The sequence below is a fragment of the Mandrillus leucophaeus genome, unplaced genomic scaffold (genome assembly GCF_000951045.1).
Source record: "Mandrillus leucophaeus isolate KB7577 unplaced genomic scaffold, Mleu.le_1.0 Scaffold245, whole genome shotgun sequence".
Lineage (NCBI taxonomy): Eukaryota > Metazoa > Chordata > Mammalia > Primates > Cercopithecidae > Mandrillus > Mandrillus leucophaeus.
In genome coordinates, this window is record NW_012102532.1 from 1,471,262 (window position 1) to 1,498,859 (window position 27,598).

The following is a 27,598-nucleotide window of genomic DNA, read 5'->3' on the forward strand; positions in this document are numbered from 1 at the left end:
GGCAGCAGGGCCGGGGAGATGGGCGGTGGGGAGCCGGGAGGGACGGGGCCGAGCCGGGGGAAGGGCTCCGGTGACTTAGGGGGAGGGAATGCCCCTCTGCGGTGCTCACCGTATGCTGGGGCTGCGGGGGCCTAGGTATGGTCGGGCTGTTTTCCCACTCTCCCTTGCCCGGGCAGTGTCCCCGTCCAGCCCGGTTGTTGAAGCGTCCCCGTAGTCCCCCGGGTTCCAGGCCCCTTTGTGGGGGCGGCTGCTGGCCCCCAGCCCATGAGACCGTAGTCGTGGAGGCCGCTGCAAAGGCACAGGCTGGAAGCGGTGGCCTTTGAGGGGGGCGGCAGGAGAGAGTACCGACCTCCCTCGAACTCCTGGCAGAGGTGGGGGTCACAGCAAAAGGCACTGGGGTGGAGGGCGGCCAGTGCGGGGCAGACGCCTGTGTGCCTTCCTCAGGTGCGGGCAGAGTTGTGGGTCTGGGAAGAGTCTGGCTTCGGTACTTCAGTTCCAAACCTCCTGTGTCCATCAGAGAGCTGGCGGTCACCATGGCAATGCGGGAGCTGGTGGAGGCCGAATGCGGGGGTGCCAACCCGCTCATGAAGCTAGCCGGGCACTTCACCCAGGACAAGGCGCTTCGGCAGGAGGGATTGAGGCCTGGCCCCTGGCCCCCCGGAGCCCCAGCCTCTGAGGCAGTGAGTGTTCTTGAGGTGGAAAGTCCAGGTGGTGGTCTGAGGTGGAGGGGCTGTTTGTACATGTTGGTATAACTGCTTTCTCTATTGTGTTGCAAATCATAGTAGTTACCACTTAATGAGCGTTTACTAAACACTAGAAAACCCTGTGCACCTTTAAATAAAGGCAACCATTTTATGGATGGACAAACCGAGGCTCAGATGCCTGTGGTCTTCATCAACCCCTCATTTTAGAGGAACTGCACCATTTTGCGTCTCTGTCTTTCTCTCTTAGGCCTCCAAGCCTTTGGGAGTAGCTTCTGAAGATGAGGTAAATAGACCAGTCTCTTTTCTGTCCCATTTTTCTCTTGCCCATTGTGTTTTTACCTTTAAACTTAGTTCACCCATATTTCAATTTTTGGGCTTTCCTGACCAAATGAGAATGCCTGCTTGTTTTTAAGTGTATTTTTTTTGTGCTTCTAAATCTATGCAAAGACAATTTCTGTTTGTGTGTCTCCAGTTTCTGTGTTTTCCTTTCCTTGTATCTGACATTGGGATCCCCCTCCAGTAGGTCCTGTCTTTTGCTGGGGCCTCCTGACCCTATGGGTTCATTTCATCATTTCTTTTCTGGCAGTTGGTGGCTGAATTCCTGCAGGACCAGAATGCACCCCTTGTGTCCCGTGCCCCTCAGACCTTCAAGATGGATGACCTCCTGGCTGAGATGCAGCAGATTGAGCAGTCAAACTTCCGCCAGGCTCCCCAGAGAGGTGAGTCCAGAGTCTAGTGGGAGGGGAGATTGTTTTCCATGTAGCCAGGGCCAAGGAAGGGGGTTCCATTGGATGCTGCTGGCATTGGGGAACTGAGATGCAGAAGGAGACAGAAAAAGTAACAGAGTGTTTTCACGTGTACTCAGGGTTCTTTAGGCATGATGGAATGGTATGTATTGCTTCTGTCTTAGTTTTCTTTCTCTCTTTCTCTTTTAAGCCCCTGGTGTGGCAGACTTGGCCTTGTCTGAGAACTGGGCCCAGGAGTTTCTTGCAGCTGGAGATGCTGTGGATGTAACTCAGGATTATAATGAGACTGACTGGTCCCAAGAATTCATCTCTGAAGTTACAGGTGAAGCTTGTTATGGGAAAATCTATACTGGCTTCTATGGGGCAGAATTCTATGCCCTTCCCCTGTTCAGGGTGTAGCGTGATTACGATTTTTCTGGCCTCATGACTCATTTCTAGAGAGTTAGGGTACTGAACTCAATTTCCCTTAGGTGATAACAGAATGAAATGTATATTAAACAGAGGACTGGGTTTGTACTAGATAAGAGCTTTTGGATGGAGAGAACGAAGAGGTAGGTTGTCCTTTTTGTTACCTGGAGCTTTATCACTGTGGTTTGGTGGAGAGGATCTGCAGATTGGATGGATGGCAGTGTTGCTGAAGAGGAGGGTATTCACTGCGGCACCTGGGATTCTAGCATTAAGTTATTTTGAACAGAACTGGGGCCTTCAGAGTATTGTGATGTTCAAGTGCCTGAAATATGTGGTTTTAGAAGGTAAAGACCATACCATGATGATCATAATAAAAATTAATAATGATAGTTATGTTCTAGGCCTTGTGTTACATGCTTTGAATGCATTGTCTACTTCCTCTCCTTGAGAGTAGTTACTGTTTTTAGACCTAGTTTAAAGATAAGAGAATTGAGGCTTAGAGGTGAAGTGTCCCCAAGGTTACACAGCTTTGTCAGTGATAGAGTTGGGATTTGATCCTGAATTTGAATGATTCCTGACCCTGTGGCCTTAACTGTGATGCTATATTGCCAGGCCTGCAATTTATGCTCTTCTTGCTTTGCTACAGATTTAAAGGTCGCAGCCTAATTTTTCCTCTTTGAAAGCATCCATTGCTCCCTGCATCTTTTATGATTGATTCTTCTTGTCCTAAGCCTATCTAATCAGGGACATGGTGGGAAGGGCAGTCTCTTCAGCTTTCCTCTTCCTGCTTGCTCTCAAAAGTTAGCCTTTTTCCAGTTTAAGAAATCAAGAATAACAAGAGATACACATGGAGAAAGTTACAAAGTTCCAGGATCTCGGGGAGTCCCATCATCATGGTTCCTGAATTTTTCTGAGATGATTAAAGGGACTGGATTGGTTTCTACCCCCACCATTTTAATTTATGTTCTGTCTTGCTTTGCTACAGATTTCAAGGTCTCAGCCTAATTTTCCTTGAGAGCATCCATTGCTCCTTGCATCCTTTAGGATTGATTCTTCTTACCTTAAGCCTATCTGATCAGGGACAAATGTGTGTGAAGAAGGCCCATGTTTAGGATAGGCTTCTCCGCACACAAGAGAAAAACCCCAAATCTAAAAACTAAAACTCATCTTTAATAAGATCTGTGGGTCTGTTTTATCACGTGTCTCTTTCCCACCCATAAGTTGGAGTTAAGGTAGAACAGTAGGTGCTCTTGGCTTTGTTAATAGTGCTGAGCATTTTATCTTCTTAAGCTCATTAGAACTTCACAGTAACACTTACAAGGTGGATATTTTCCCCTCATTTTATAGATGAGGAGACTGAGATTTGGAAAAGTTAAATACTTTGTGCAAGATCATTGAATAATAGAGATGATAGTCAAACTCATGTCTGTGTGACTCTTGAGATTCTTTTTTTTTTTTTTTTTTTGTTGAGACAGGGTCTTGGCTCTGTCACCGAGGGTGGAGTGCAGTGGTGTGATCTCTACTCACTGCAACCTCTGCTTCCTGGGTTCAAGGAATTCTCCCATCTCAGCCTCCTGAGTAGCTGGGACTACAAGTGTGTTTCACTATGCCTGGCTAATTTTGGTATTTTTAGTAGAGACAGGGTTTCACCATGTTGGCCAGGCTAGTCTTGAACTCCTGACCTTAAGTAATCCACCTCAGCCTCCCAAAGTGCTGGGATTACAAGCGTGAACCACTGCACCCTCCCTCAAGTTGAGATTCTTTGTGAAATTGCCAGAAGTTAAAATCTGAACCATAGCAAAGACCCTCTCCTAGACAGAAACTCAGTTTTTCACATAAACCATAGACTTAAGTGCTATCTCTTATCACAGAGGGGCTTCTGTTGTAATGTGGGCATTAGTCATTTTTGATAACTCAAAAAAATCATTGCTACTATGAGCATTGAGATGGATGAAATTTTTGTTATAATTGCCTGAATTGCGTGCAGCCAGTAAAATCTTCCTTAACTTGAAATGAAAAACAACTTTAGAAAAACATGTTGGATCTGTCTCACCAGTTAAATGCTCTTAGTAGAGCTCTTCTAGTATTTTGTATATTCTTTGGGAATTGTGCCTGTTTCACAGAGGCAGAGGCATGCACACCTTAGAACTGGAATTGAGCTGTTTGAAGTCTGCCTTCATATGTCTTCTTGCAGCAGTATATTGCTTTGCATGTAGTAGGCCTCTGGTATTGAATGAATGAATGGAGGTCTGGGAGAAAAAGCTGAAGGAAAGGAGTTGGTTTTGTCATAACTGACTTTTTTTTATTATCCTTCATTTTTAATTATAGCATTTGTGGCTGATACATCAATTGTGTAGGTTAACTGTGGTTTTATAGATAAGTAGATTTTGAGATGAAAGAAGGCTATACTCTTTAAGTTCTTATTTTAAAATCTTCGTTGTTAAGAGTAAAAATCAACTTTAAAAAGAACTTTGCAGCTCAGTTATTTAAATTTAAATTTTTTATTTGGAAGTACTTAGTTTCCCTGGAAGTTGCAAAAAAAAAAAAAAAGTATAGGAAGGTTCTGTGTACCCTTTACCCAATCTCCTCCAGTGGTAACATTTTACGTTAACAGTTATGCAGAGATCAAAATCAAGAAATTGCCCTTGTTTCAATCATCAGAGTTCTTTAGGTTTTACCAGTTTCACATGCCCTTATTTGTGTGTGTGTGTTTTATGCAATTTTATTAAATGTGTAGATTTGTGTAAGCACCATCACGATTGAGATACAGAACTATTCTCTCACCACATGAAGCTCATTTTTTTAGCTTACTTTATTTTGTGATGGAATTCCCATCTTAAGTCTTCTGGGCCAAAAAATCTTGTGTTTGCTCAGATCTGGAGATAAAACACATCTTTCAGGGTTCTTAAATTTAGACAGCTTTGGTTGACATGGTATATGAGGTTCATAGGATAATCGTGAGAGATAAACCTGCACTTTCATGGGAAAAGCCACAGATAGCAGTAGCAGAAGATAACTGGCAACAGATCTTTTCTGGATGGTGGAGGAGAGGCTTTGGAATAACAGTCTCATTGTGATGCTTTCTGTTTTTGGTACAAGTTTGCCATGAGCAGACTAATGATAATAGCTAACATTTGTTACTGTGTGCGTTGGTCTTCACAGCAGCCCCTACTGTTATCTCTGCTTTAACGATAAGGACATGGAAACTTAAGAAGGTTGAGTAACTCGTCTGAAGATGCACAGTGAATAAATGATGGAGTTAGGATTTAAATGTGGGTAGGCTGACCCTAGAACCTGTATTCTTCTCCACAGTGCTGCTATTTAGCAGACACAGAAACTTTCATGAGTAAGAGTAGTAGCAAGTTCTGAGTTTTTGAATTTTGAGCTTGGGAAAGATGTGCCTAGAAGGAATGAGTAAACAATGAGAAATTATATGAGGCGCACATTTTGAGTGGGATATTTGGTATCTAGGTTGTTCTCACTCTGCTAATCTATGACCTCAGGCAGGGGCGTCCCCTCTTTAGACCTTAGTTGCCTTGATCTCAGATGTATCCACGTGGATCTGATTTTCTGTAGAAATTTCTCAAAGGTTGTGAAGGCAATGTGTTACTCTTCTGATTCTTTCGGTTATTTGACTCTTTTGTTGGATAGGTTCCCAATGCCAAGAAATTCTGGGTCTTGTGGCTAATATGGCCAAATACCAAAATTTGAGGATGGCTTTTCTCAGCTCTGGGATTTTTTTCCCTAAACTGCCTCATATCTATTGTTAAGTCCTCATGTCTGTTGTAAAAATTCAAAGGTGCTTTGTATTTTTTGTTTTTTTTTTTTTTTTTTTTTGTCCTTGAGAGGACCATTTCATAGCAATTTGAAATATTTTCTGTGAATTTGAGGAGCACTTAGGGCCAGAATATGCTTTTGTAAAATACTGTAGTTGAGAGTTAGCAGCGATTGGAGAGTTGAGGAGGGAGTAATTATTTTTCAACAGAATGGAACTAAGAATTTCAACTAAGAATGGAACTAAGGAACTAGGAGATCTTAAAGTCTCTTTGAGTATTAAGCATCTCCTTTCTGTCTCCACACTTGAGGCAACAGTCTCATTGGGGCAAATGGAAGAGAAATGCTTCCTGTAAGAGCTAGTGAGCAGAATCTGCATTGAATTTTTGAGAGTCCTTGAAATTAAGAGACCGGATCTATGGTCAAAAAACGATTGCCAACCATATTTCTTATTACATTATACATTATATATTATATATAAGGTATATGTATAGTGTATAATGATGTATGTGTATAATGTTTTATATACATTATATATAATATATAATGTAATAAGTAGTAATTATTTTTTATAATTAGGTGTATTCTGAGAATCTTGATCCCTTGTTTTTCACATTTGACATTTCATGCTCAGATTTTGAGACTGCTTTGTTGACATTATTCAGGCAAAGTCTCAGTTAAAATGGAGTAAAAGTTTTTATACTTTAATACAAAGGGGTAAGTTGACTTTCTCACTGTTAAAAGCAAGGGCAGTCAGATCTTGAAACTAGGGACAGACTGCTAGTATCAGCTAATACTTTCACAGCCCTGCCCAAATGTCCCTCTTTAATGCAAATTGGAGTTAGTAGGTTCTCAACAAGAGAATGGAGTTCCCCCTTGGGAACTGTCCTTGTCATGGGCCAGGAGGGGGGAATAGCTGGGGAAGATGGTGGCAGACTAACGAGTAAGATTAGTTCTGGACACAGGGCAGAAGGAAAGAACACTGCAGGCTTGTAGCTTCTCTTTGTTTCCTTGTTCTTTAGGGCCGGCAGTCAGTCTCCTTGTTTTTTTTCTGGCCTCAGGATATTAAGGGCAAAGTCCTGGAGGTTGAAAAACAGTTCAGCACCCTCATTGAGTTTGTTGCCTTGATAGGTTTATTCTGATGTTGCAGCAGTCCCCTTTGTCACTAGAGCTTCTGAGACAGTTTCTAGATTTAGACTGAAAAAACGTAGCTACTCAAAGATAATCAAAAGTGAGAAAAGTCAGAATAGTGTTTACTTCTACGGGCTGGGAGACTGAGGTAGCCTGTGAGGGAACTGTAAACATTCTGTGTCTTGATCCGGGTGGTGGTTATGTGAGTGTATTCATATGTGGACGTTAGTTTAGCTGTACACTTACGTTTGGTAGACATTGTATGGTTTCATATTTGTATATTACATTTCAATTAAAAAATGAAAAAACCCACCAGACATCCATAGGGAAGAGCAGATCCATGTATCTTTCATTCTAGCCTAGCATTCCACTTCTCTGGTTCTCTTGGTAGGCAAATTACAATGAAATAAGGCTCCTTTGGCCGGGATTATGTGAACTCTGGGTAGAGGGAGAACAAACCAGAGGGTTGGTTAAGGAACAGGAGCCCTTCTGTGCTCCCTTCACTCCTTACTGGCTCTCTGCTGTACTTTTGAGGAAAGTGGAAGCCCTTCTGCTTCCTATTTCTTACTGAAATATCTTGTACTTCAAGCAAAAGAGTTTAGTTCTTAATCCTTTTCTGAGCTTCCTTATTTGATCTCCCGTTCCCAACTCTCGGTAAATTTCTGCCCCAGGCTCCTTGAGAATGGGTTGGATATTGAGTTTGTTGAAAATTTAGTAGTATATTCTTTTGACCAGGGGTTTCTGAGGGAGTCAACAGAGCTTTGTCTGCTTTGGTGTGGCTAAGAGGGTCAGTTGAATGTGGACATCTCCTTCCCTTTCCCTGAGCCCACACTGAATGAACCCGTGTGATTTCCCCACCTCTCTGCTCCTTGCAGACCCCTTGTCTGTGTCCCCCGCCCGCTGGGCTGAGGAATATTTGGAGCAATCAGAGGAGAAGCTGTGGCTGGGAGAACCTGAGGGAACAGCCACCGATCGCTGGTGAGTTCAGCTGCCTCTTTCCAAATCCTGTGAAAGGAGTATGGAGAGTTTTCCCGCCTCCTCTAACCTCCTCCATCCACGTTCTCAAACCAACTTACTTTATTATTTAAGATTTCCCGTTGGATTATTACTCCTGTGAATTTATGGTTCAAATGTGGTCAAGGACTGGGTGGTTGTGTGCCTGTACTCGGGAAACTGAGGTGGGAGGATTACTTGGGCCCAGGAGGTCAAGTCTAGCCCTAGCAACATAGTAAGACTTTGTCTTTAAAAAAAAAAAACAAAAGCACATGCATGTGCACACACAGAGCCACACACACATACACATATGTATACATGCATACATATATACATGTATATGTACATGTGTATATATACGCATACATGTATACACATACACGTATATATATATACACATGTAGATACATACACATGTATATATTGCATACACATATGTATACACACATGTATATATACATATATACATATCAGCTGTATTTGGGAGGAAGGGAGTTTTCAGGTCATTTTAAAATATATGTATATATGTAAATATATATATTTTTCAAGAATCCTAACTATCCTATATGAAGTTCATAACTACATCTTAAAGCTCATAATTTTACCTTGTTCCCTTCTTAATTTTGAGCCTGCTACTATCCCATCTGTATGCAAAGATATGTTTGGGAAAGGGAGAGGTAAAAGGATGTAGCTAGTACTTTCACACTCCTGCCCAAATGTCCTTCTATAATGCAAATTGGAGTTTGTAGGTTCTCAACAGAAGAATGGAGTTCCCCCATAGGAACTGTCATTGTCATGGGCTAGGAGTGGGGAGTAGCATGGGGAAGGTGATGGCAGACTAATGTGTAAAATTAGTTCTTACCCGTTCCAGGTATGATGAATATCATCCTGAGGAGGATCTGCAGCACACGGCCAGTGACTTTGTGGCCAAAGTGGATGACCCCAAATTGGCTAATTCTGAGGTGAGCCACATCCCTCTGCTGCTTTGCCCAGCAGAGCTGGTTTTGGAAGGCAAGAATCTTGCTTCTCTTACCCCAGTTTAAAGAGAAGGAAAAGAGATCCTGGGTCTCTTCCTTCCTGTCTGTAGAACAGAGACTTAAGATCCTGCCTCTTCCTTCTAGTGTTCATTCCCTCATCTCCTTGCCTACTGACTCTTTTTTCTGATGCCTTTTCACGTCTTTAGAGCCAGAAATCCCTTTCTTTTTGCTCTGTACTTCTTTTAGGGTCTTTAGCATATCTTGTCTGCAGCTAGAGATGGTCAGGGGAGGGGTGAGTACAGGCTCCTCTTGGGCATGATTGAGAGTGCACACCTGGAAGTCCTTTCCCAAGTGGCCTGTGTGTGTCTCTGTGCCCCAGTTCCTGAAATTCGTGCGGCAGATTGGCGAAGGGCAGGTGTCCCTGGAGTCCGGTGCAGGGTCGGGCCGAGCTCAGGCAGAACAGTGGGCAGCAGAGTTTATACAGCAGCAGGTAGGACATTGTCACTTTCCAGTCCCACTTCAGAGCCAGCTGATGGCCCAGGCCATGGGTTCAGTGGTCAGTGGTCCCCGATGGGGAAGGATGAGGCCAGCTTGTCTTGATAGCACCCAGGTCCCAAGTGGGTGGGAAAGAGATTCTGAGAATGGTTTTCTCAGAAGTACCCAGGTTGGTGGTGTTTAGTGGGTATTTAGTGTGCGTCTGAAGGGTGGAAAGTTGGTGGTAGTGGTACTGACCATCCTTTTTTGTCACAGGGCACATCAGATGCCTGGGTTGACCAGTTCACAAGACCAGTAAACACATCTGCCCTTGATATGGAGTTTGAACGAGCCAAGTCAGCTATAGAGGTGAGAGCAGATAGTGCAGGAGGAGGCAACCCGAAAGAAAGCACTCCTTGGAGTGAGCGGGTGTCTTGGAGTGAGCGGGTGTCTTGGAGTGAGTGGGTGTCTTGGAGTGAGCGGGTGCCTTGGAGTGAGCCGGTGCCTTGGCGGGCGTCTTGGAGTGAGTGGGTGTCTTGGAGTGAGTGGGTGCCTTGGAGTGAGCGGGTGTCTTGGAGTGAGCGGGTGTCTTGGAGTGAGCGGGCGTCTTGGAGTGAGCGGGTGTCTTGGAGTGAGCGGGTGTCTTGGAGTGAGTGGGTGCCTTGGAGTGAGTGGGTGTCTTGGAGTGAGTGGGTGCCTTGGAGTGAGTGGGTGTCTTGGAGTGAGTGGATGTATGAGCATCAAAGATGGTGCAAATTGTCCTGGATCATCTGTGTCAGAGTTGCTTGGGGATGGGGTGGGTGCTGTTCAAAAATGCAGATTTCTGGGCCACACATGGTGGCTCATGCCTATAATCTCAGCACTTTGGGAGCCCGAGGTGGGTGGATGACCTGAGGTTAGGAGTTTGAGACCAGCCTCAACAACATGGAGAAACCCCATGTCTCTACTAAAAATACAAAATTTGCGTAGTGTGGTGGCGCATACCTGTAATCCCAGCTACTTGGGAGGCTGAGGCAGGAGAATCGCTTGAACCTGGGAGTTGGAGGTTGCAACGAGATGAGATCATGCTGTTGCACTCTAGCCTGGGCAACAAGAGCAAAACTCTGTCTCAAACAAAAAAGTAAACAAAACAAAACAAAACTAAACTACAGATTTCTGGCCATCACCCCAGACTACTAAATAAGTATCTGGGGATAGGATCCGGCCATCTGCATTTTTAAAAAGTTATTCACATGATTCTTAACCATGTTGAAATTCAAGAACTGCTGCCTTAGGGAATCAGTCCCAGCAGAGCTGAGAGTGGGGTGGGGTGGTCATGATGGATCTCCTTTTTCTATCCGCCTTCCCTTCCTTACAGTCTGATGTCGATTTCTGGGACAAGTTGCAGGCAGAGTTGGAGGAGATGGCAAAACGGGATGCTGAGGCTCACCCCTGGCTTTCTGACTATGATGACCTCACGTCAGCTACCTATGATAAGGTAAGGTAAAAACTCTTAGTTTTTCAGTTCCAGAACTTCCTTCTTTTTAATATGTTTCCTTTAATCCTGAATTTGAAGGGTACTTTTAAGTATTTTCTTGAGTCCCTTTCCATGAAAAGAAGTCTGAATCATTCCCTTGCCCTTCCTCTTCAGTGACTGAGTATATACTTTATTCTTGGGATATAGATGTTATTGAGACTACCTTTGTCAATAACGACAATCCAGTACACAACACCTGTGAAGGAGGTTTGCACTTGCTTGCCACATTAAAAGCACAGAGGAAGTAGCTGTGCTTGGAGGTCAGATTGGGAGCTTTTTGAGAAGACTGCTGACTCCTTTAGTGGGGAGTGTTAGTGGGCAGACTATCCCTTTGCCTCCACATCTTGCTATCTGTTTACTTTTTAAACTCACACGTTCATTTTAAGTTCTTATCTTTTATAGGTACTAGCCACTTGCCCTAATTTAGGGTTTTCAAATAATTTATATTAAATAACTTAAATATTAGGGAAATTTCCTACTAGTATGAAAGATGATTGCATTTTGCATATGGTGCTCTTGACTTAGAAGCATATGTTACTTCTGGGGTCTTACTAAAAAACAAACCTACCTGTGGGTTGTAGGATATTTGGGGATGTGTTTAATAACTGAACTCCTGAGTTAAAGCATGAAGAGGGGAAAGAATCACTCGGTTTTAAAAAAAGGCAAAACAGGAACTGGGGAGGTGAGTAGTGATGTCTTTTTCTCAGTTCAGATATGGCTGGGAAAGTATTCTGGGGCTGGAACCAGGGCCTGAGATGCAAACCAGGGTGCTGGAGATGGATCTTGATGTAATAAGGGAGCTATGCAAAGACGGGAAGATGCAGTTCAGAAAAAGGCTAGGGTTTGAGAGCCAGTGAAGAACAGTATTAGGAAAAATATGATTGTGTTTATTATTCCAGTCTGATCTGGATTTTTCTAACTATCCTGTGTGATATAAGGGAAAAGATAGCTGGGACCTTACCATATATTTCACCAATCTATGAGTTAATTGTATATAATTTTGATAAGGAAGAACTGAAGGAAATGTAGATAACACTTTTGTTATTATTTTGTATTAACAATTTGATAAGTCATGTAGGCCCCATCAACTTATAAATGGAAATTTATATATTTCTGTAAAAATGTCCATGCTTTTGATACATATAGACGTAATACTAGTTTTGTATGAGCAGCATTTTCTTTTATCATTTATTACTCTCATATTTATGACATGCTGGCCAGAATACATTTTGTAATTAAAAACTTTAAAAGTATGTTTGTGGATTCTTGAGCCCTACTTGATATCATTGATACTTTGGGATATTGCAAAATTAGGACAAAAACACTTGCGTCAATGTTCCTCAAAAAAGTGATGTAGTAAGCAATTCCGACAGTATCTGGCTTTAAGCTAATATTAAATTCCTTGTCAATAGCACTTTTTAAAAACAAAATGAATTTGACTCTTGATTGTTACATAAATTCATGGGTCTCTTTGAATGTACTGTGTGTTTATTGATAGCCCTTAAATTTTCAGAGGCAATTGACATTGCAGCCCAGGCAGATACTAATATACTATTATGAGAAAAGAGAAGTATGTGATGGGACAAACTCTTTGTAGTGATCATTTGTGCAGTTTGATCCTATGATATTTTGGAGCAGACCAGACCATGTATCGGATAAAATTAATGACGTGGGTTTGGCTTTTCAGGATGTAACAGTGAAGCCAAGCTTATCCTGTGTTCTGTGGGTTTTTGATGTATCCTCCAGAGTACTCTTTTTCCATCATCTCTGCAAATATTCTAATTTTGGAAAATTCCTCTTTGATCAGCAATTGATGAGACTTCAATGAGGATAGATAATATGGATGAGAGGAAACTTAGAGAATCCTGTGGTTGCAAGATGGTGTCTTTGGGTTGTTGTGTTATCTAATGAAGACACCTGAAGAGCATTCACATCACTCCTGGGTGTCATATACAGGCCATTATATCTTAAGGAGGTAGCCAGAGCAATGAGGATAATAGCTGTTTACACATAGGAGCTTAATCTTTTTGGTAAGGCATTGGTGAAGATTCTCATTTGGTGTCCTCTGTAGCTCTGAGAGGCAGGAATTACTTTTATTAGGAAATTGCATTATAGATGACAGTAATCTCTGTTTTCTGTAGAGTGGCTTAAAACACACATAGTAATGATGAACAATAGTTGAGATTGAATGCGGAAGGATTTGTTTTATTGAACTGTAACAGTCTAGGGCAAGGGCCAGCAAACTGGCTTCTGGAATAAATCTTTATGTTTTTAATGATTCACTAGCTGAGGATGGTTTTAACATTTTTAAATGGTTGGAGAAAATCAAAAGAAGAGTAATACTTTGTGACAAGTGAAAATTATATAAAATTCAAATTTTAGTGTTCATAAATAAAATGTTATTGGAAGACAGCCGTGCTCATTTGTTTACTTATGTCTGGCTGCCTTCACACAACAACAGTAGAGTTGAGTAGTTGCAGCAGATCCACAAAGCCTGAAATATTTATCATCTGGCCCTTCGCAGAAAAAGTTTGCTGATCACTGGACTAGGGTCATTTTCTGCCTTCTGAGTTTTTATATTTTACAGGGATGTCCAAAAACACACTTGTTTTCAATATAAATTACTTTCCATACATTTATCTCAAATCCACTGTAGCATATCTCTCTTCTTAAACCCCCGTTGTAGTTATTTAATTTTCATTTGTGACAAATAATTTGCATCTGATCGTGACTTAGAACTTTGCTGGTAAGATTTAAGTGTTTTTCATTCTTTATCATTTTCACAATAACAATGAAAAAGGGCGTCATGTCTTTATTTTGTACAGTTTTATCTGAATGTATTCTTAACTGCATTTAGAAAGACCTCCACCTGGCATTTTGCATCTTGTTTTCATCCTGGTATATGATTCTGTGATGGTAACTATTTACTCTCCAAAAAGGGACTTTTATTTGCATGTCCCAAATTTTGCAGCTTACTAGTGACCTCCCCTTTGCCTTATTTCTTCTCTGCCTAGTGTAAAATGCCAGTTGACAAAGCTTTGCAGATAGTATTGGAACTCTTCTGTAAAGTGAGAAATCCTCAGCTGGAGGAGAACGGTGTCTTTCTGAAGTATTCTCTGCCATCTGGATTTTGGGATCCAGGTTTTGCTTACTGTCAGACACAGATTAATAGTCATAATTATTAAGAATGAAATTGGGGAGTAAATTAACAATTTCAAAATGCTTGAACATGTTTCATCTAGTGGACATGTGGAACGACTGTGAGCTAAGGAGGAGTTATATTTGAATGGCAGGGCTCCAAACAACATTTCCTTTATACACTAATTATTGAAGGATAACAAGAAACGCACTTTGAATAGCTAGAGACACTTTATCTCATTACTAGAAGCAGATCCTGTTGAGATGTTCTGCCTGATGGTGAGAAGTCAAGGTGTGGGAATGCAAGCCTGTGATGACTTCCTAAAATAAACTTATTTCGAGTGTGGATGAGTTTGTAGACTTGACTAGCTTCCCAGGTGTCATGAGCAGGAGATGGCAGCATGAGCCTGATACCAAATGATTTTACTTTGTCATACATGATCTTTATAATATGGAGAATTTGCCAGCAATTAATTCAGGAACCTGTTTGGAGGCCCTCAGCTTCTCCGCCTGTTGGTTGTCATCCTCACAACCCTGCTGTTCTCACTGTGCCAACTCTCAGTCCGTCTCTCACGTGCTTTTCTTGTAGGGGTACCAGTTTGAGGAGGAGAACCCCTTGCGTGATCACCCTCAGCCTTTTGAAGAAGGGCTGCGGCGCCTTCAGGAGGGGGACCTGCCAAATGCTGTGCTGCTTTTTGAGGCAGCTGTGCAGCAGGATCCTAAGCACATGGAAGTGAGTGACTCCATATTCTGATTTCTGACTAGAGACTGCTTCCTCCGTCTTGAGAAAGGCCCCAAGGAGGGTAGTGCAGATGGGTTAGGGCCTGGGTGGTGGCCTAGGATAGGGGCTTGAGAGCGAGATGGTGAGTGGGAGAAGCCAGGGGGAAGGGCGAATGGAGAGGTGAATATGGGGTGATGGAATCTGTCAACTTCCCTCTAGGCTTGGCAGTATCTGGGTACCACCCAGGCAGAGAATGAACAAGAACTATTAGCCATCAGTGCGTTGCGGAGGTGAGTACACCGAAAGGTATGGGTGAGGTGCTTCCAAGTCTCTGCATATAACCTTTTGAATGACAGAAGCGTAGACCTGAATCCTTGTCTGCTTTCTGGGTGCTATTGAGAGTGTTTTCTCATGCTGAAACTGAGGGTTGGAGTGAATTCCATTCCTTCATCGGCTTTTGACTTTATTTGAGGGGCTCTGGTTGGTTCCTTAGCTGCTAAAACTTCCCCCTTAGATCTGTAACTTTTTTATTAACTCATGTCAGAGGAGTCACAGGTGAGGGAGGCCATTGTGACTCTGCAGTTCAAAGCTTGGCTTGGATCCCAGGGTGCTCACGTGTGCCAGTGTCATTGCGGATATCAAGTCTGCCCATCCCTGATCAAACAGGTGTCTGGAGCTAAAGCCAGATAACCAGACAGCACTGATGGCTCTGGCCGTGAGCTTCACCAACGAGTCCCTGCAGCGACAGGCCTGTGAAACCCTACGAGACTGGCTGCGGTACACACCAGCCTATGCCCATCTGGTGACACCTGCAGAAGAAGGGGCTGGTGGGGCAGGACTGGGCCCCAGCAAGCGTATCCTGGGGTCTCTGTTGTCTGAGTGAGTATGAGGGGTTCCTAGGATGAGGAATTACAGTAACCTAAGTCCCAGTAGGAGGGTAGAGGGTGACCTTGATTTTGGAAGTTTGGATAGATTGAGACTGAAGGGTCCTGAGAGTGGGATGGGAAACCTAGGATCACCTTGAAGGAGGTCTGAATTCTACAGTTCAGTGCTAGGATGAAATAGAAAAACAGGCTTCTATATTGGACTTTGAGAGTAGAAGGGATGACTGATAGATTGATGAATGTTGGGGATATGATTGATCAATGAAGGAATTAATTTGGGGGGATGGGAATAGAGACATTCATCTACCTACTTTTTTTGTGCTTCTTTTCCTTTTCATCCAGCTCCCTGTTTCTTGAAGTGAAAGAGCTCTTCCTGGCAGCTGTGCGGCTGGACCCTACCTCCATTGACCCTGATGTGCAGTGTGGCTTGGGAGTCCTTTTCAACCTGAGTGGGGAGTATGACAAGGCCGTGGACTGCTTCACAGCTGCCCTCAGCGTTCGTCCCAATGTGAGCCCGGGGAGGAATGGAAATGGGACATGATTCTGTACCTTATTGAAGAGCCATTTGTTGGGAAGCTGAGTGTGATGGCGCATGCCTGTAGTCCCAGCTACTTGGGAGCTGAAGTGGGAGAATCAAGGCCCTGCCCACCCCCACAAAAAAAGAATAATTTGTTCAGACTTTTGGAGTCTTGGGGTATTTCATTCCAGTGTTCCATGTACTGACAGCCATGGAGGGTTGGGAAAAGAAGGGTGGGAGTGTAGAGTCATCTGGACATAAGAGTCTGCATAGGGTGAGAGGGGCTACATTGTAGCCACACAGTGAACTGGTCAGAATGGAATGGGATGAAACATGTTAGCTAAACAGAATAGTGAGACAGGTGGAGTGAAGGGCAGAATTTGATCTGAGTCAAGCTGTTCCCATCCCTTGTGCCTCTCTATTCCCAGGACTATTTGCTGTGGAATAAGCTAGGGGCCACCCTGGCCAATGGAAACCAGAGTGAAGAAGCAGTCGCTGCTTACCGCCGGGCCCTCGAGCTCCAGCCTGGCTATATCCGGTCCCGCTATAACCTGGGCATCAGCTGCATCAACCTTGGGGCTCACCGGTGAGAGTATCTATTGAGAAATGAATGAATGAGCTTTTTCTCCCTGCCTTTGGCCCTAGCTCCTTATTCTCAGATCCTGTTTGACTAACCAGCCCTAGCTGCTAGATGACCTGCTTCCTCCCATTGTTGTTCAGCTTAATAGCTCTCATTCCTCTTCTTCCTTACAGGGAGGCTGTGGAGCACTTTCTGGAGGCCCTGAACATGCAGAGGAAAAGCCGGGGCCCCCGGGGTGAAGGAGGCGCCATGTCGGAGAACATCTGGAGCACCCTGCGTTTGGCATTGTCTATGTTAGGCCAGAGCGATGCCTATGGGGCAGCTGACGCACGGGATCTGTCCACCCTCCTAACTATGTTTGGCCTGCCCCAGTGACAGTGGGACGGGCTGCCCTGTGAGTGTCTACCTGGAGGGATCCCTGCTTTGGATGTGATTCCCTCTCCCCAAATGGGCCTACCAAGGGGGTGGGCTGATGACCATAAGCGGTACGGCCTTTCAGGAGCTGCCTCAACGTAGGGGTGGGTAGTCTGTGTTCTAGTTCCTACATAATTGTAGGGAAATGAGCTGTGTTATCTCTGAGTCCCTTGGTAATTCAAGGGCTGTACATCCAGCTACAGATCTCTCTGCTCATCATGCCATTTCTTGGTGCTGCTTTTTGGGTAGGACCCAACGATTTAGGGTAACTTATCATCAGCTGCCATTTCTAACAGGGTCTACCACATTTGTAATGTCTGTCCTTTCCCCCACTTTCACTGGGAATTGATAGTAGTCCAGCTTCCTTGGGCAGTGGAAGTAGGAGGTTCATCTGCTGTGCGCCTCTAATGTCTGTCTGGATGGGATGTGTTAGGAGTTGGCCTGTTTGGCTGAATTGTTGATTTGGTTGAGCAGAGCTGAGTTTTGGTGGGAGTGCTCATAGTTCTGTCATTCTGGGACCTCTCCTGGCTGAGCTCTGATTCCCTGTGAGCACGATGCTGATGCAATAGTCCTGTGTCATCACTGCTGCGGTCCTCAGGAGCTGCCAGGACCAGTTGCTACAGAGGGTCTGAGTGTGTGGTGTAGGAGGAAGGTTCCTTGTGAAATGAGGCTGGGTGGGAGCGGGGAGGGACTAGATCAGAAGAGATCAAGAGCTCTGTTCTGGAACGTTGGTGGGAGGACAGAGCCAGTGGGAAGGGGGTGTGGTGAGTGCGGCAGTCCCTCCTCCTCTTAGAAGTACCTGTGAATGGGAATTGAGCTAACTCTTCTAGAAAGTTGGTTCAGAAATTGCGATCTTGCCAGATTTCTAGCAAAAAGGTTCAGTGTTACCATAAGCCTTTGCTGTACTTCTTGAAATGTTTCTAGGGGAGAGCATTGGAAAATCCCCTTCCCCCATCTTATCTCCGGAAGGTGAAGATTGAAGGAAGATGTGGGAGCAGCTTGGATTCTTCTCAATTGTCCCCTGCATGGGGAAATACACTAACCCCCGGAAATGACTGCTAAGCCTCTTGCCTTGTCTTCAGTAGCTAATGATCAGAGAGATTTTTTTTTTTAAAACTACCATGGTCCCAAGATTCCATCCTGAAATTTATTTTTCTTTGTATGAATATGTGTAAATGATTTAAAAATAAAACTGTAAAATATTTGTACGAAGAATAAATGGAACTGATGTGGGTATGAGTTCTGCTGGCCATGAAGTGGGGTGGCAGGAGGTGAGCTGGCGTTTGGAGGACTGGGATTCAATGGTTTTTGTCTTTGAAATTCTCATTGGTATATTGGTTACCCGCTCATCCCTCTAAAAGTGATAGAGCACAGGGGACAGGTTCCTGTTCTGTGGGCTAGCAGGAGAAAGAGATGTCGATAATCATGAATTTTTACTCCTGTTACTAGTACAAAGGAAAGTGTGCAGTGCCATATAATTGTTAGGTCGTTCTGTATTATGAATTACATGGAAGGATTTTGATAGTTTTTCAACGCTTCGGGTTTCTAAAGGTTTTCATCTGGCTCTGCCTGCCTTTATCGGGAACTGTATCAAGTGCCATATCAGGATGGGTATTTATCCTGAGGAAAAATTTTAAAATATATACAAATATTTATACTTAGAGATAGATGTCTATGGCCACATTAGACATGGAAAAAAGTTTTTTTTTTTTTTTGAGATGGAGTTTCACTCTTTTTGCCCGAGCTGGAGTGCAGTGGCGTGATCTCGGCTCACTGCAGCCTCTGCCTCCCAGGTTCAAGCAATTCTCCTGCCTCAGCCTCCTAAGTAGATGGGATTACAGGCATGCACCACCACGCCCAGCTAATTTTGTATTTTTAGTAGAGACGGGGTTTCATCATGTTGGTCAGGCTGGTCTCAAACGCCCGTCCTCAGTCAATCCACCCACCTTGGCCTCCCAAAGTGCTGTGATTACAGACGTGAGCCACCGCGCCTGGCCAAAAAAAGTCTAACTTTTAAATTTATTTCAAAAGTTTTTCAAATAGAGATTAGATCTCACTGTGTTGAACAGGCTGGTCTTGAACTCCTGGCCTCAAGGAATCCTCCTGCCTCAGCCTCCCAAAGTTCTGGGATCACAGGGATGAGCACCATACCTGACCAAAGTCTAATTTTTTTTTTCCAGTTGGCTCAAAAGCTGCCAAAAAAAAAACCCCAAAAACCCAAAAACAAAAGAAAACAGGTCTAAAACACAACTGGGTAAGTAAATTGTCCAGACAGTGAAATATAGCTATTGCTATTTAATCATTTATGGAATAATTTCCAGTGACAAATAGATGCTAACAATATAGTGAGAAAAATGGTTAGTCAATTATTTACAGATCGTCTCAAGAAAAAAATGCATTGAAAAGACAATAGGGAACTATCTCAATGTGCTAAAAGTGGGGAGATCACACTTCTCTGTAATTCTCAAATTTTCTTGGTGCATGTGCTACTTTTCTAGAGGAGAAAATTAAACACCTGGGGGAGGGGAGCAGGAAGCTGTGATGGCACCTGTAGCCACCTGGGTGATCATGAGGCAGCTGGTGTCTTGGGCTCTGCAGGGTGGTGGTGCAAAGACCCAGGCGGGAAGTGGGCTGGGCAGGTGGAGGAGCAGTTTCCACCCTACACAGGTGCAGGACATGACAAAGTCTGGCTGTGTAAATGACTTAAGAATTAAGCTAACACTTGGTTTAAGCCAAGTCTCCAGGTTTGTCTCCTTCACCTGATTTTGGTAGCATTAATGTGTCCAAGAGGATGCTTTTCTTGCATGGCTTGTGCCAGGTACATCTTTTGAATCCAGTAAAATTTAGCCAACATTTGCTGACCCCCTACCATATGCCAAGCACCAGTTCCAGGCACCAGGGCTATGATTCACAAAGCAGATGAGATCCCTGCTCTTGGGGCTAACATACTTGTTGGAGAAGAGACAGTACACAAGTAAGACAATTTCAGTTATAAGTGCTCTGAAGAAACAAAAATGTCACTATGTACTAGAGAGTGAAGGGGAGGGTTAGTGGTGGCAACATTAGGGTGGTGAGGAAAGGCCTTTCACATGAGGTTATCTGCGTGATTGGTAGGAGCCAGCCCTGGAGAGTTTCGATGGAAAAGGAGTCCAGGTCCTGGGAGCAAAGGCTCTGATCTGTACATTCCAACAGAAAGCACAGAAGCTGCAGCAGACCTGAACACTCCCCCACCCCACCCTCCCGCTCACAGCCAAGCCGCTTCAGCAAGTGGGCCGTGCACACTGCCTCCACTCAAGGCCATTTCATTCACATCTTCTCCCACAGTACTGTTCCCTGCACTCACCAATGCAACTACTTTGCCGAGGTCACCTGACTTCACAGATTGCCAAAGCAGATGGACACATTGATTTCTGATCTTGACCGTACTGTGAGCTCTGCCACACCTGGTCAGGCAGGTCGTGCACTGCGTATTACTATGCCGTTAATATCCATCTGCCGATCTGCAGTGTTGTACAGTTCACAATCCATATGGCTGTACTCTGGTTCCGCATTGATGAACACCCTTCTTTAAGTCTTCTCCCCTGCTTCTGTTATTTCTTCTCTCATGGTTCTTCTTCTCAGTCTCCCTTATGTGTCTCTTTCTGCTGCTTAATGTTGATCTTCCTCAGGGCTGTTCTTGCCTGGCTTTCCTTGCTTTGCAGGATCCTGTGGTGCCCTCGTCCACACCTGTGGCGTAACTACCATGTAAATGTTGATGACAGTCTCACCTAGATCTCACCCCAGGCCTTAGATACGTGGCACAGCTCCTATGTTCTGTCTTCTCCACTTGGATGTTCCCTAGGTACCTTAAATTCAACAAATTCAAAATAGGAATTTCCTTCCAAAAATCTGCGCCTTGTTTTGTAGACTTGCAGGCACGTGATGAGAAAGTAGTGAGTGGATCTGGACTCCTTGTTCTCCCGTAATACTCCCTTAGTCCCCAGTCCTGCAGGGTCTACCTCCTCGCTATAGGTCACAGAGGTCCTCCCATCTCTGCGCCTTTGTTAGTACTTTTGTTCAGCGGTTCATCCTCTTTCTTGGTTTGCTGTGATAGCTTCTTTTTTTTTTTTTTTCTCATTTCATTTGCCATCCATTCCTCATCACTGAAAATAATGTTCTTAGACATGGTGTGTTATCTCTTACCTCTGACTTCTCACTATCGTGCATGACAGGTAAAAGTTTAATCAGTGCTGCTGAGTGAACTGAATGCATTCTAGAACTGTGGGTGGAAGAATCAGGAAATGCCAAGGGAGCTGATCCATGTGTGGAGATGTTTTGATTCTCTCCTAGTTGGAGAAGATGAATTGAAATTCTTGATCACTGTGCCTCCCCAAGGGGAAGTGCCCTGAGACAAAGGTACAGGTGGATACTTTTCTGGAGGGCTCCGCCTAGAGAGGGCACAGTTAAGGGGGTGCTCCCCTTCAGAACAAAGCCAAGGAATGAGCCAGGAACCCCATTCAACTGCTCTTGGTATGGAAGGGAGAACACTGCTCCTGGAGAGGGACTTCTGCAGGGGTGGGGGTGTGCGTCCTGCCCAGAGGCTCCTCAGTGCCCAGGGCCTGGGGTTCAGCAGTTATGTGGAGTGGGAAGGAGCTCTTTGCAAGGAAGCTGTGGCTTTGGAGACTAAGGCTATGCAGCTTGTAACAGAGCTTCTGAGTCCTTACTAAGAAGACTCATACTAGTGTCAGGAGAGAGCAGCATAATGAGACAGTGATGGTGGGAGGGGCCACCTTGGGTATGACTGATTAGTGATTGCCTTGACCACACTGGCATTGCAGAGGCCACAGACATCTGGATGAGCTGCTCTCTGGTGTCTGAGGTGCCACACCTTTGTTGGTCCTGCTTTCATTTGCACAGACTGGGAAGAAGGAGAGTATTGGAGCAGAACTCAACTATGGCCCATGGCCAATTAAGAGAATCAGAAGAGAACTTCAGCACACACCACCACCACCACCACCACCACCACCACCACCACCACACACACACACACACACAGGAATTCTCAAGAAAATGCCAGTAGAGCACAAATGACTTCTTAGAATGAATAAACAGGATTTTCTAATTAAAAATGCAATAAGTAAGTAGAAAAAGAGAATTATCACTCTTGAGAACCAAATTAATGAGGTTGGGAGCGGTGGCTCATGCCTGTAATCCCAGCACTTTGGGAGACCGAGGTGGGTGGATCACCTGAGATCAGGAGTTCGAGACCAGCCTGACCAACGTGGTGAAAACCCGTCTCTATTAAAAAAAACAAAAATTAGCTGGACGTGTTAGCGCGTGTCTGTAATCCCAGCTACTTGGGAGGCTGAGGCAGGAAAATTACTTGAACCCAGGAGGCGGAGGTTGCAGTGAGCCGACATCGTGCCATTGCACTCCAGCCTGGGGGACAGGGCAAGACTCTGTCTCAAAAAAACAAAACAAGACAAAAACCCAGAAAATGCTCCTGAGCTCAAGCCTCCATTGAAAACCTATACTGAATCCCATATAGACTAATAAGAGAAAGAGGGCTCCCTCGTGTCAGTTGGGATGATAGGGTTCTGGAATTGTAGAGGCTGTGTAGAGGCAATTAATCCTCAGAGCAAGAGGAGCACTATTACCATAGTAGATGGTAAGGTTGGAATAGGAACGAGGGGCCCTTGATCCACATGAACGTATTTGTCATGGCTAATCAACCCTGTTCTTCCTCAGAGCAAGAGAGATGGACAGCCAATGAAGGCATGACAAAAGGCTAATGTCAGCCCCTACAATGAATCACCTTTGCCCAGGTTCCAGATCTGAATTAGTTATTAATTGAAGAGAAGGGCAAGTCTCTTTCAAAAAGAACCATGTGATACCACATACAAGTATATTCAATACATATTCTCCAAATCTCTCAAAGGACCTACCGCCAAATACTAGAATTATCATGTACTAGGGAAGGGAGAATACCCAGATCTTCAAGGCATCTAATGACCCTCGGTCATAACTATGATCTAGCTTGACATAGTGCAGAGTGAATGGAGTCCAGGCCCAGGGGTTTCTCATAGTAGGTCTAATGTGGTCGTTTCTCTCCATATTTAGCCTTTCCTAATACAATTCGTTATTATTACTAATGGCAGCACCCTTTTTCCATTTCCCAGCCTGGAAACTCTAGTTCTGAAATTTTTCTTCACTCCCATATCCCATCAGTCACTGAATTATAACTAAGCCTTTTTATTCATTGTTTAAAACTATGTAACATTTAATAATACTGAGAATACACTTAACATGTAATTTATAAAGCACAAAAATGAGGTTCTTTCAGCGTATGCTTCCCTATAACAATAATGCATTTGTTTTTGAGCTTTCTCAAAATGGTATCTTTTTGTTTTACATTCTTGGGACTTGCTTTTATTCATCTAGCATTACATTTCAAAGACTCATTCATATTTTAGTGTACAGCTGCTGTCCACTAAGATACCACAAATAATTTGTTCATTCTTCTGTTAACATTTAGGTTGTTTCCACTGTTCTCTGTAAAGAACAAATTGGGAATATTCATGTAATTGTCTCCTAGTGCACATATGCAAGCATTTTGGGGTATATACCAAGGAGTAGAATTGTTGAGTCGGGTGCATACCAATTGTTAGGTATATGCCAATGGGTAGAATTCTTGTGAATAATTTAGGGTAGGTACCCTATTTAATATAGGGTAATGTTGAACTGTTTTTAAAGTGAGTGCCACTTTCCATCCCCATCATAAATGTATAAGAATTCCCACTGCTCTATATCTTTCCTGTGCTTAGTACTGTTGAACTCCAACTTGTTCTATAATTTGGAATTGTTAGACATTAATTTTTCCCTTCTAGTGACTTTAAAATGGTATTCCGTTGTGATTTTTCTTTGCATTGCTTTTCTCCTTCTTCTTATTATTTTTTGAGATGGAGTCTCGCTCTGTTGCCCAGGCTGGAGTGCAGTGGCGTGATCTCAGTTCACTGCAGCCTCTACCTCCCAGGTTCAAGCGATTCTCCTGCCTCAGCCTCCCGAGTAGCTGGGATTACAGGAGCCTGCCATCATGCCCGGCTAATTTTTGTATTTTTAGTAGATACGGGGTTTCACCATGTTGGCCAGGCTGGTCTTGAACTGACCTCAGGTGATCCACACACCTTGGCCTCCCAAAGTGCTGGGGTTACAGGCATGAGCCACCGCACCTGGCCTGCATTTCTGATTAATAAAAACATAATAGAAACATTGAGCATCCTTTCATATTTATTGGCTATTCATATTTATTGGCTATTTATATGAATAGCCAATAAATATGAAAGGATGCTCAATGTTTTTATTGTGAATTACTGTGAATTGCCTAATTTATGTCTATTGTCTATTTTTCTATTGGGTTGTTTTTATATTACTGATTTTTAGAAGATCCTTATGTATTTTGGATACTAATCCATATGTATTACAAATAAGTTCTGTCAGTTTGTGGCTTGTCTTTTCATGTACTGGCTTTTTTTTTTTTTTTTTTTGACTAACAAAAGTTTGTTGTAGTTACATTTCTCACTTTAAAAAATACGATTATTGCTTTTTGTGTGTAGTTCAAAAGTCCTTGCCTACCTCAAAATCATAAAAATATTATTCTCTATATTGCTCTATAAATTTTAAAGCATTGACTTTCACATTTAAGACTTTAATCCATCCGAAATTGATTTTTATATATGGTATGAGGTAAGACTCCAACTTAATACTGTTTTTCATGTGGATAGTTAATTACTTCAGAAACATTCACGGAATGACTTCTCCTTTCTCCAGTGATCTACAGTGCCATCTCTTTCATTTCTATTTGGTTTCATTAATTTTTTTGTCTGTCCCTGTGCTGATACCACTCCGTCTTAGTGATCTAACTTTTGTCATAGCCTTTGTGTCTTCCAGAGAAAGTTTCCTTCCCCAGTTATTCACTTTTGTGTTTTTTGAAAAATATTCTTGAGTCTTTGCTCTTTCATATATATTATGTAAGGAGTTTATAAATTTCTACAAAAAAAGCCTATTGGGATTTTAGTTGGGATTACATTTAATCTGTAGATCAATTTGGAAAGAGCTGATATCTTTACAATTATTTTTTTTCCATTAAATTTGTATAAATAAATAAATAAATATATATATATATACGTGTGTGTGTGTGTGTGTGTGTGTATATATATATATATTTTTTTTTTGAGACAGAGTCTTGCTCTTATTGCCCAGGCTGGAGTGCAGTGACACAATCTCTGCTCACTGCTCCCTCTGCCTCCAGGGTTCAAGCAATTCTCCTGCCTCAGCCACCCGAGTAACTAGGACTACAAGCATGCGCCACCATGCCCAGCTATTGTTTGGGTATATACTAACAGGTAGAATTCTTGTATTTTCGTATTTTCTTGTAGAATTTTGTATTTTTGGTAGAGACAGGGTTTTGCCATGTTGGTCAGGCTGGTCTTGAACTCCTACCTCAGGTGATCTGCCTGCCTTGACCTCCCAAAGTGCTAGGATTACAGGCATGAGCCACCATGCCTGGCCTAAATATCTTTTAATATGCTTAAATGTTTGCTATTTTTTAAATATAAAGTTTAGTATATGTGCAGCCAAAGCAAGCACTTAGTGCGATGTTTTATAATTATTAAATTTATCTCTAGGTACTTAATATTATAAATTATGTCTTTATTAAATTATATGTAAAAATAGTTTATTTCTGGCAATTCTTTTTGAATATGAAAATGCAATTCTTTTTGTGTAGTGATATATCCAATTGCCAAATTCTCTTACAGATTCAGTAGGTTTAATCAATCTGACAATAGATTCTTTTGGATTTTCTATAATCATACACAATCATACCATATAGAAATGATGACCTTTTTATTTATTCCTCTCCAATCGTTATAACTATTGTATCTTAAAAAAAATTATACTGCACTATCTAGACTCTCCAACACAAAATTGAATAAAAGAGTTTATTCTTTCTTGTGTACGCAATGCTTCTAAGTTTTCACCAATAAGAATGACTTTTGAGTCTTCTAAAAATGGTATCATTCTATTATAGTTTCCTGGGATTTACTTTTATTCATTATATTTCAGACTCATTTGTATTTTAGTATATAGCTGCAGTTCGCAAATACATCACAAATAATTTGCTCATTCTTCTGTCAATTAACATTTAGGTTGTTTTCACTTTTGACTGTAATGAACAAATTGTTGCTATGAATATTCTTGTAGTTATTTCCTAGTGCACACGTGCAAGAGATTTTTGGCTGTATATCAAGGAGCACTAATGGTAAAACAATTCATTAGTTTACAGAAACTTCTATTTTCCTTATTTGGTAAGAATTATTCTCTTAAAAAATTGTGAATGTTATATTATTCATGCTTTTGCATTAAAAACATGAATAGATTTTGAAATTACTTTAGAAATCTTCAGATATAGACTATTACCTATTAATATAATACTGATAATGATATCATTATCAGTATCTGTGGCGGTATTAGTCAAAATTTCTAAATTCATCTTGGGATTTTAGAAATTATATTGAAGCTAGCATCAATGAGCAATACAATTACTGTTGATAACCCAAATTTATCAGAGACATGTGGCATCTTAAAATTTTACTCAGATAATGCATTTGGGTGACTTTGTAGTCTGCAAAATTTGCAGTCACAGCTCAGGTTAAGAAAACCATTTTGTAAATGGGCAAAGGACACGAACAGACACTTTTCAAAATAAGACATTTATTTGGTCAACAAATATATGAAAAAATGCTCAACATTACTAATGAAATGCAAATCAAAACCACAATGAGATACCATCTTAACACCAGTCAGAATGGCTATTGTTAAAAAGTCAGAAAAGTAACATGTTAGTGAGGTTGCAGAGAGAAGGGGACTTACACTCTGTTGGTGGGAATGTAAATTAGTTCAGACACTGTGGAAAGCAGTTTGGAGGTTTCTCAAAGAACTTAAAACTACCATTTGACCCAGTAGTCCCATTACAGGGTATATACCCAAAGGAAAATAAATCACTCTACCCAAAAGACACATGCACTCATATGTTCATTGCAGCAGTATTCATGATAACAATAACGTGGAATCAACCTGGATGCCCATCAATGGTGGACTGGATAAAGAAAATGTGATACATATGCAATATAGAATACTATGCATCCACAGAAAAGAACAAAATCATGTCCTTTGCATTTACATGGTTGCAGCTTGAGGCCATTATCCTAAGCAAATTAACACAGGAACAGAAAACCCAATACCACAGATTCTCACTTATAAGTGGGAGCTAAACATGTAGTACACATGAACATAAAGATAAGAACAATAGACACTGCAGACTACCAGAGAGCTGGGAGCGGGATGAAGGTTTGAAAAACGATTGGGTACTATGCTCACTCCTCTGGGTGATGGCATCATTTGTACACCAAACCTCAGCAACATGCAGTTTTTCCATGTAACAAACCTGCATGTGTACTTCCAGAACCTGGAATAAAAGTCAAAAACAAAACAAAAAACCCGTTTTACAAAGACACTATTTAAATTATTTGTAATCAATTTAAATATTAATTAAATCAAATTCTTTTTTTTTTTTTTTTTTTTT

At 42.4% G+C, this 27,598-nt stretch overlaps 1 protein-coding gene across 3 annotated transcripts in view; it reads left to right on the top strand.

Moving 5' to 3' along the window:
* The window catches only part of PEX5 (peroxisomal biogenesis factor 5), a 38,273-nt gene that overhangs the window by 816 nt on the left and 9,859 nt on the right, over positions 1 to 27,598 (top strand). Inside the window, exons 2-17 of one of the 3 annotated variants that reach the window (XM_011983064.1) lie at positions 177 to 371; positions 518 to 680; positions 952 to 987; positions 1,291 to 1,423; positions 1,641 to 1,772; positions 7,639 to 7,741; positions 8,628 to 8,718; positions 9,113 to 9,223; positions 9,484 to 9,576; positions 10,565 to 10,684; positions 14,451 to 14,594; positions 14,802 to 14,872; positions 15,249 to 15,461; positions 15,809 to 15,974; positions 16,412 to 16,569; positions 16,737 to 16,957. In XM_011983064.1, the coding sequence (XP_011838454.1) occupies positions 534 to 680; positions 952 to 987; positions 1,291 to 1,423; positions 1,641 to 1,772; positions 7,639 to 7,741; positions 8,628 to 8,718; positions 9,113 to 9,223; positions 9,484 to 9,576; positions 10,565 to 10,684; positions 14,451 to 14,594; positions 14,802 to 14,872; positions 15,249 to 15,461; positions 15,809 to 15,974; positions 16,412 to 16,569; positions 16,737 to 16,938 (1,920 nt within the window). In that variant the 5' untranslated portion in view covers positions 177 to 371; positions 518 to 533 and the 3' untranslated portion in view covers positions 16,939 to 16,957. Of the gene's footprint in view, positions 372 to 517; positions 681 to 951; positions 988 to 1,290; positions 1,424 to 1,640; positions 1,773 to 7,638; positions 7,742 to 8,627; positions 8,719 to 9,112; positions 9,224 to 9,483; positions 9,577 to 10,564; positions 10,685 to 14,450; positions 14,595 to 14,801; positions 14,873 to 15,248; positions 15,462 to 15,808; positions 15,975 to 16,411; positions 16,570 to 16,736; positions 18,217 to 27,598 lie in introns of those variants that run through there. The other 2 variants (XM_011983063.1, XM_011983062.1) reach the window with 2 other exon arrangements.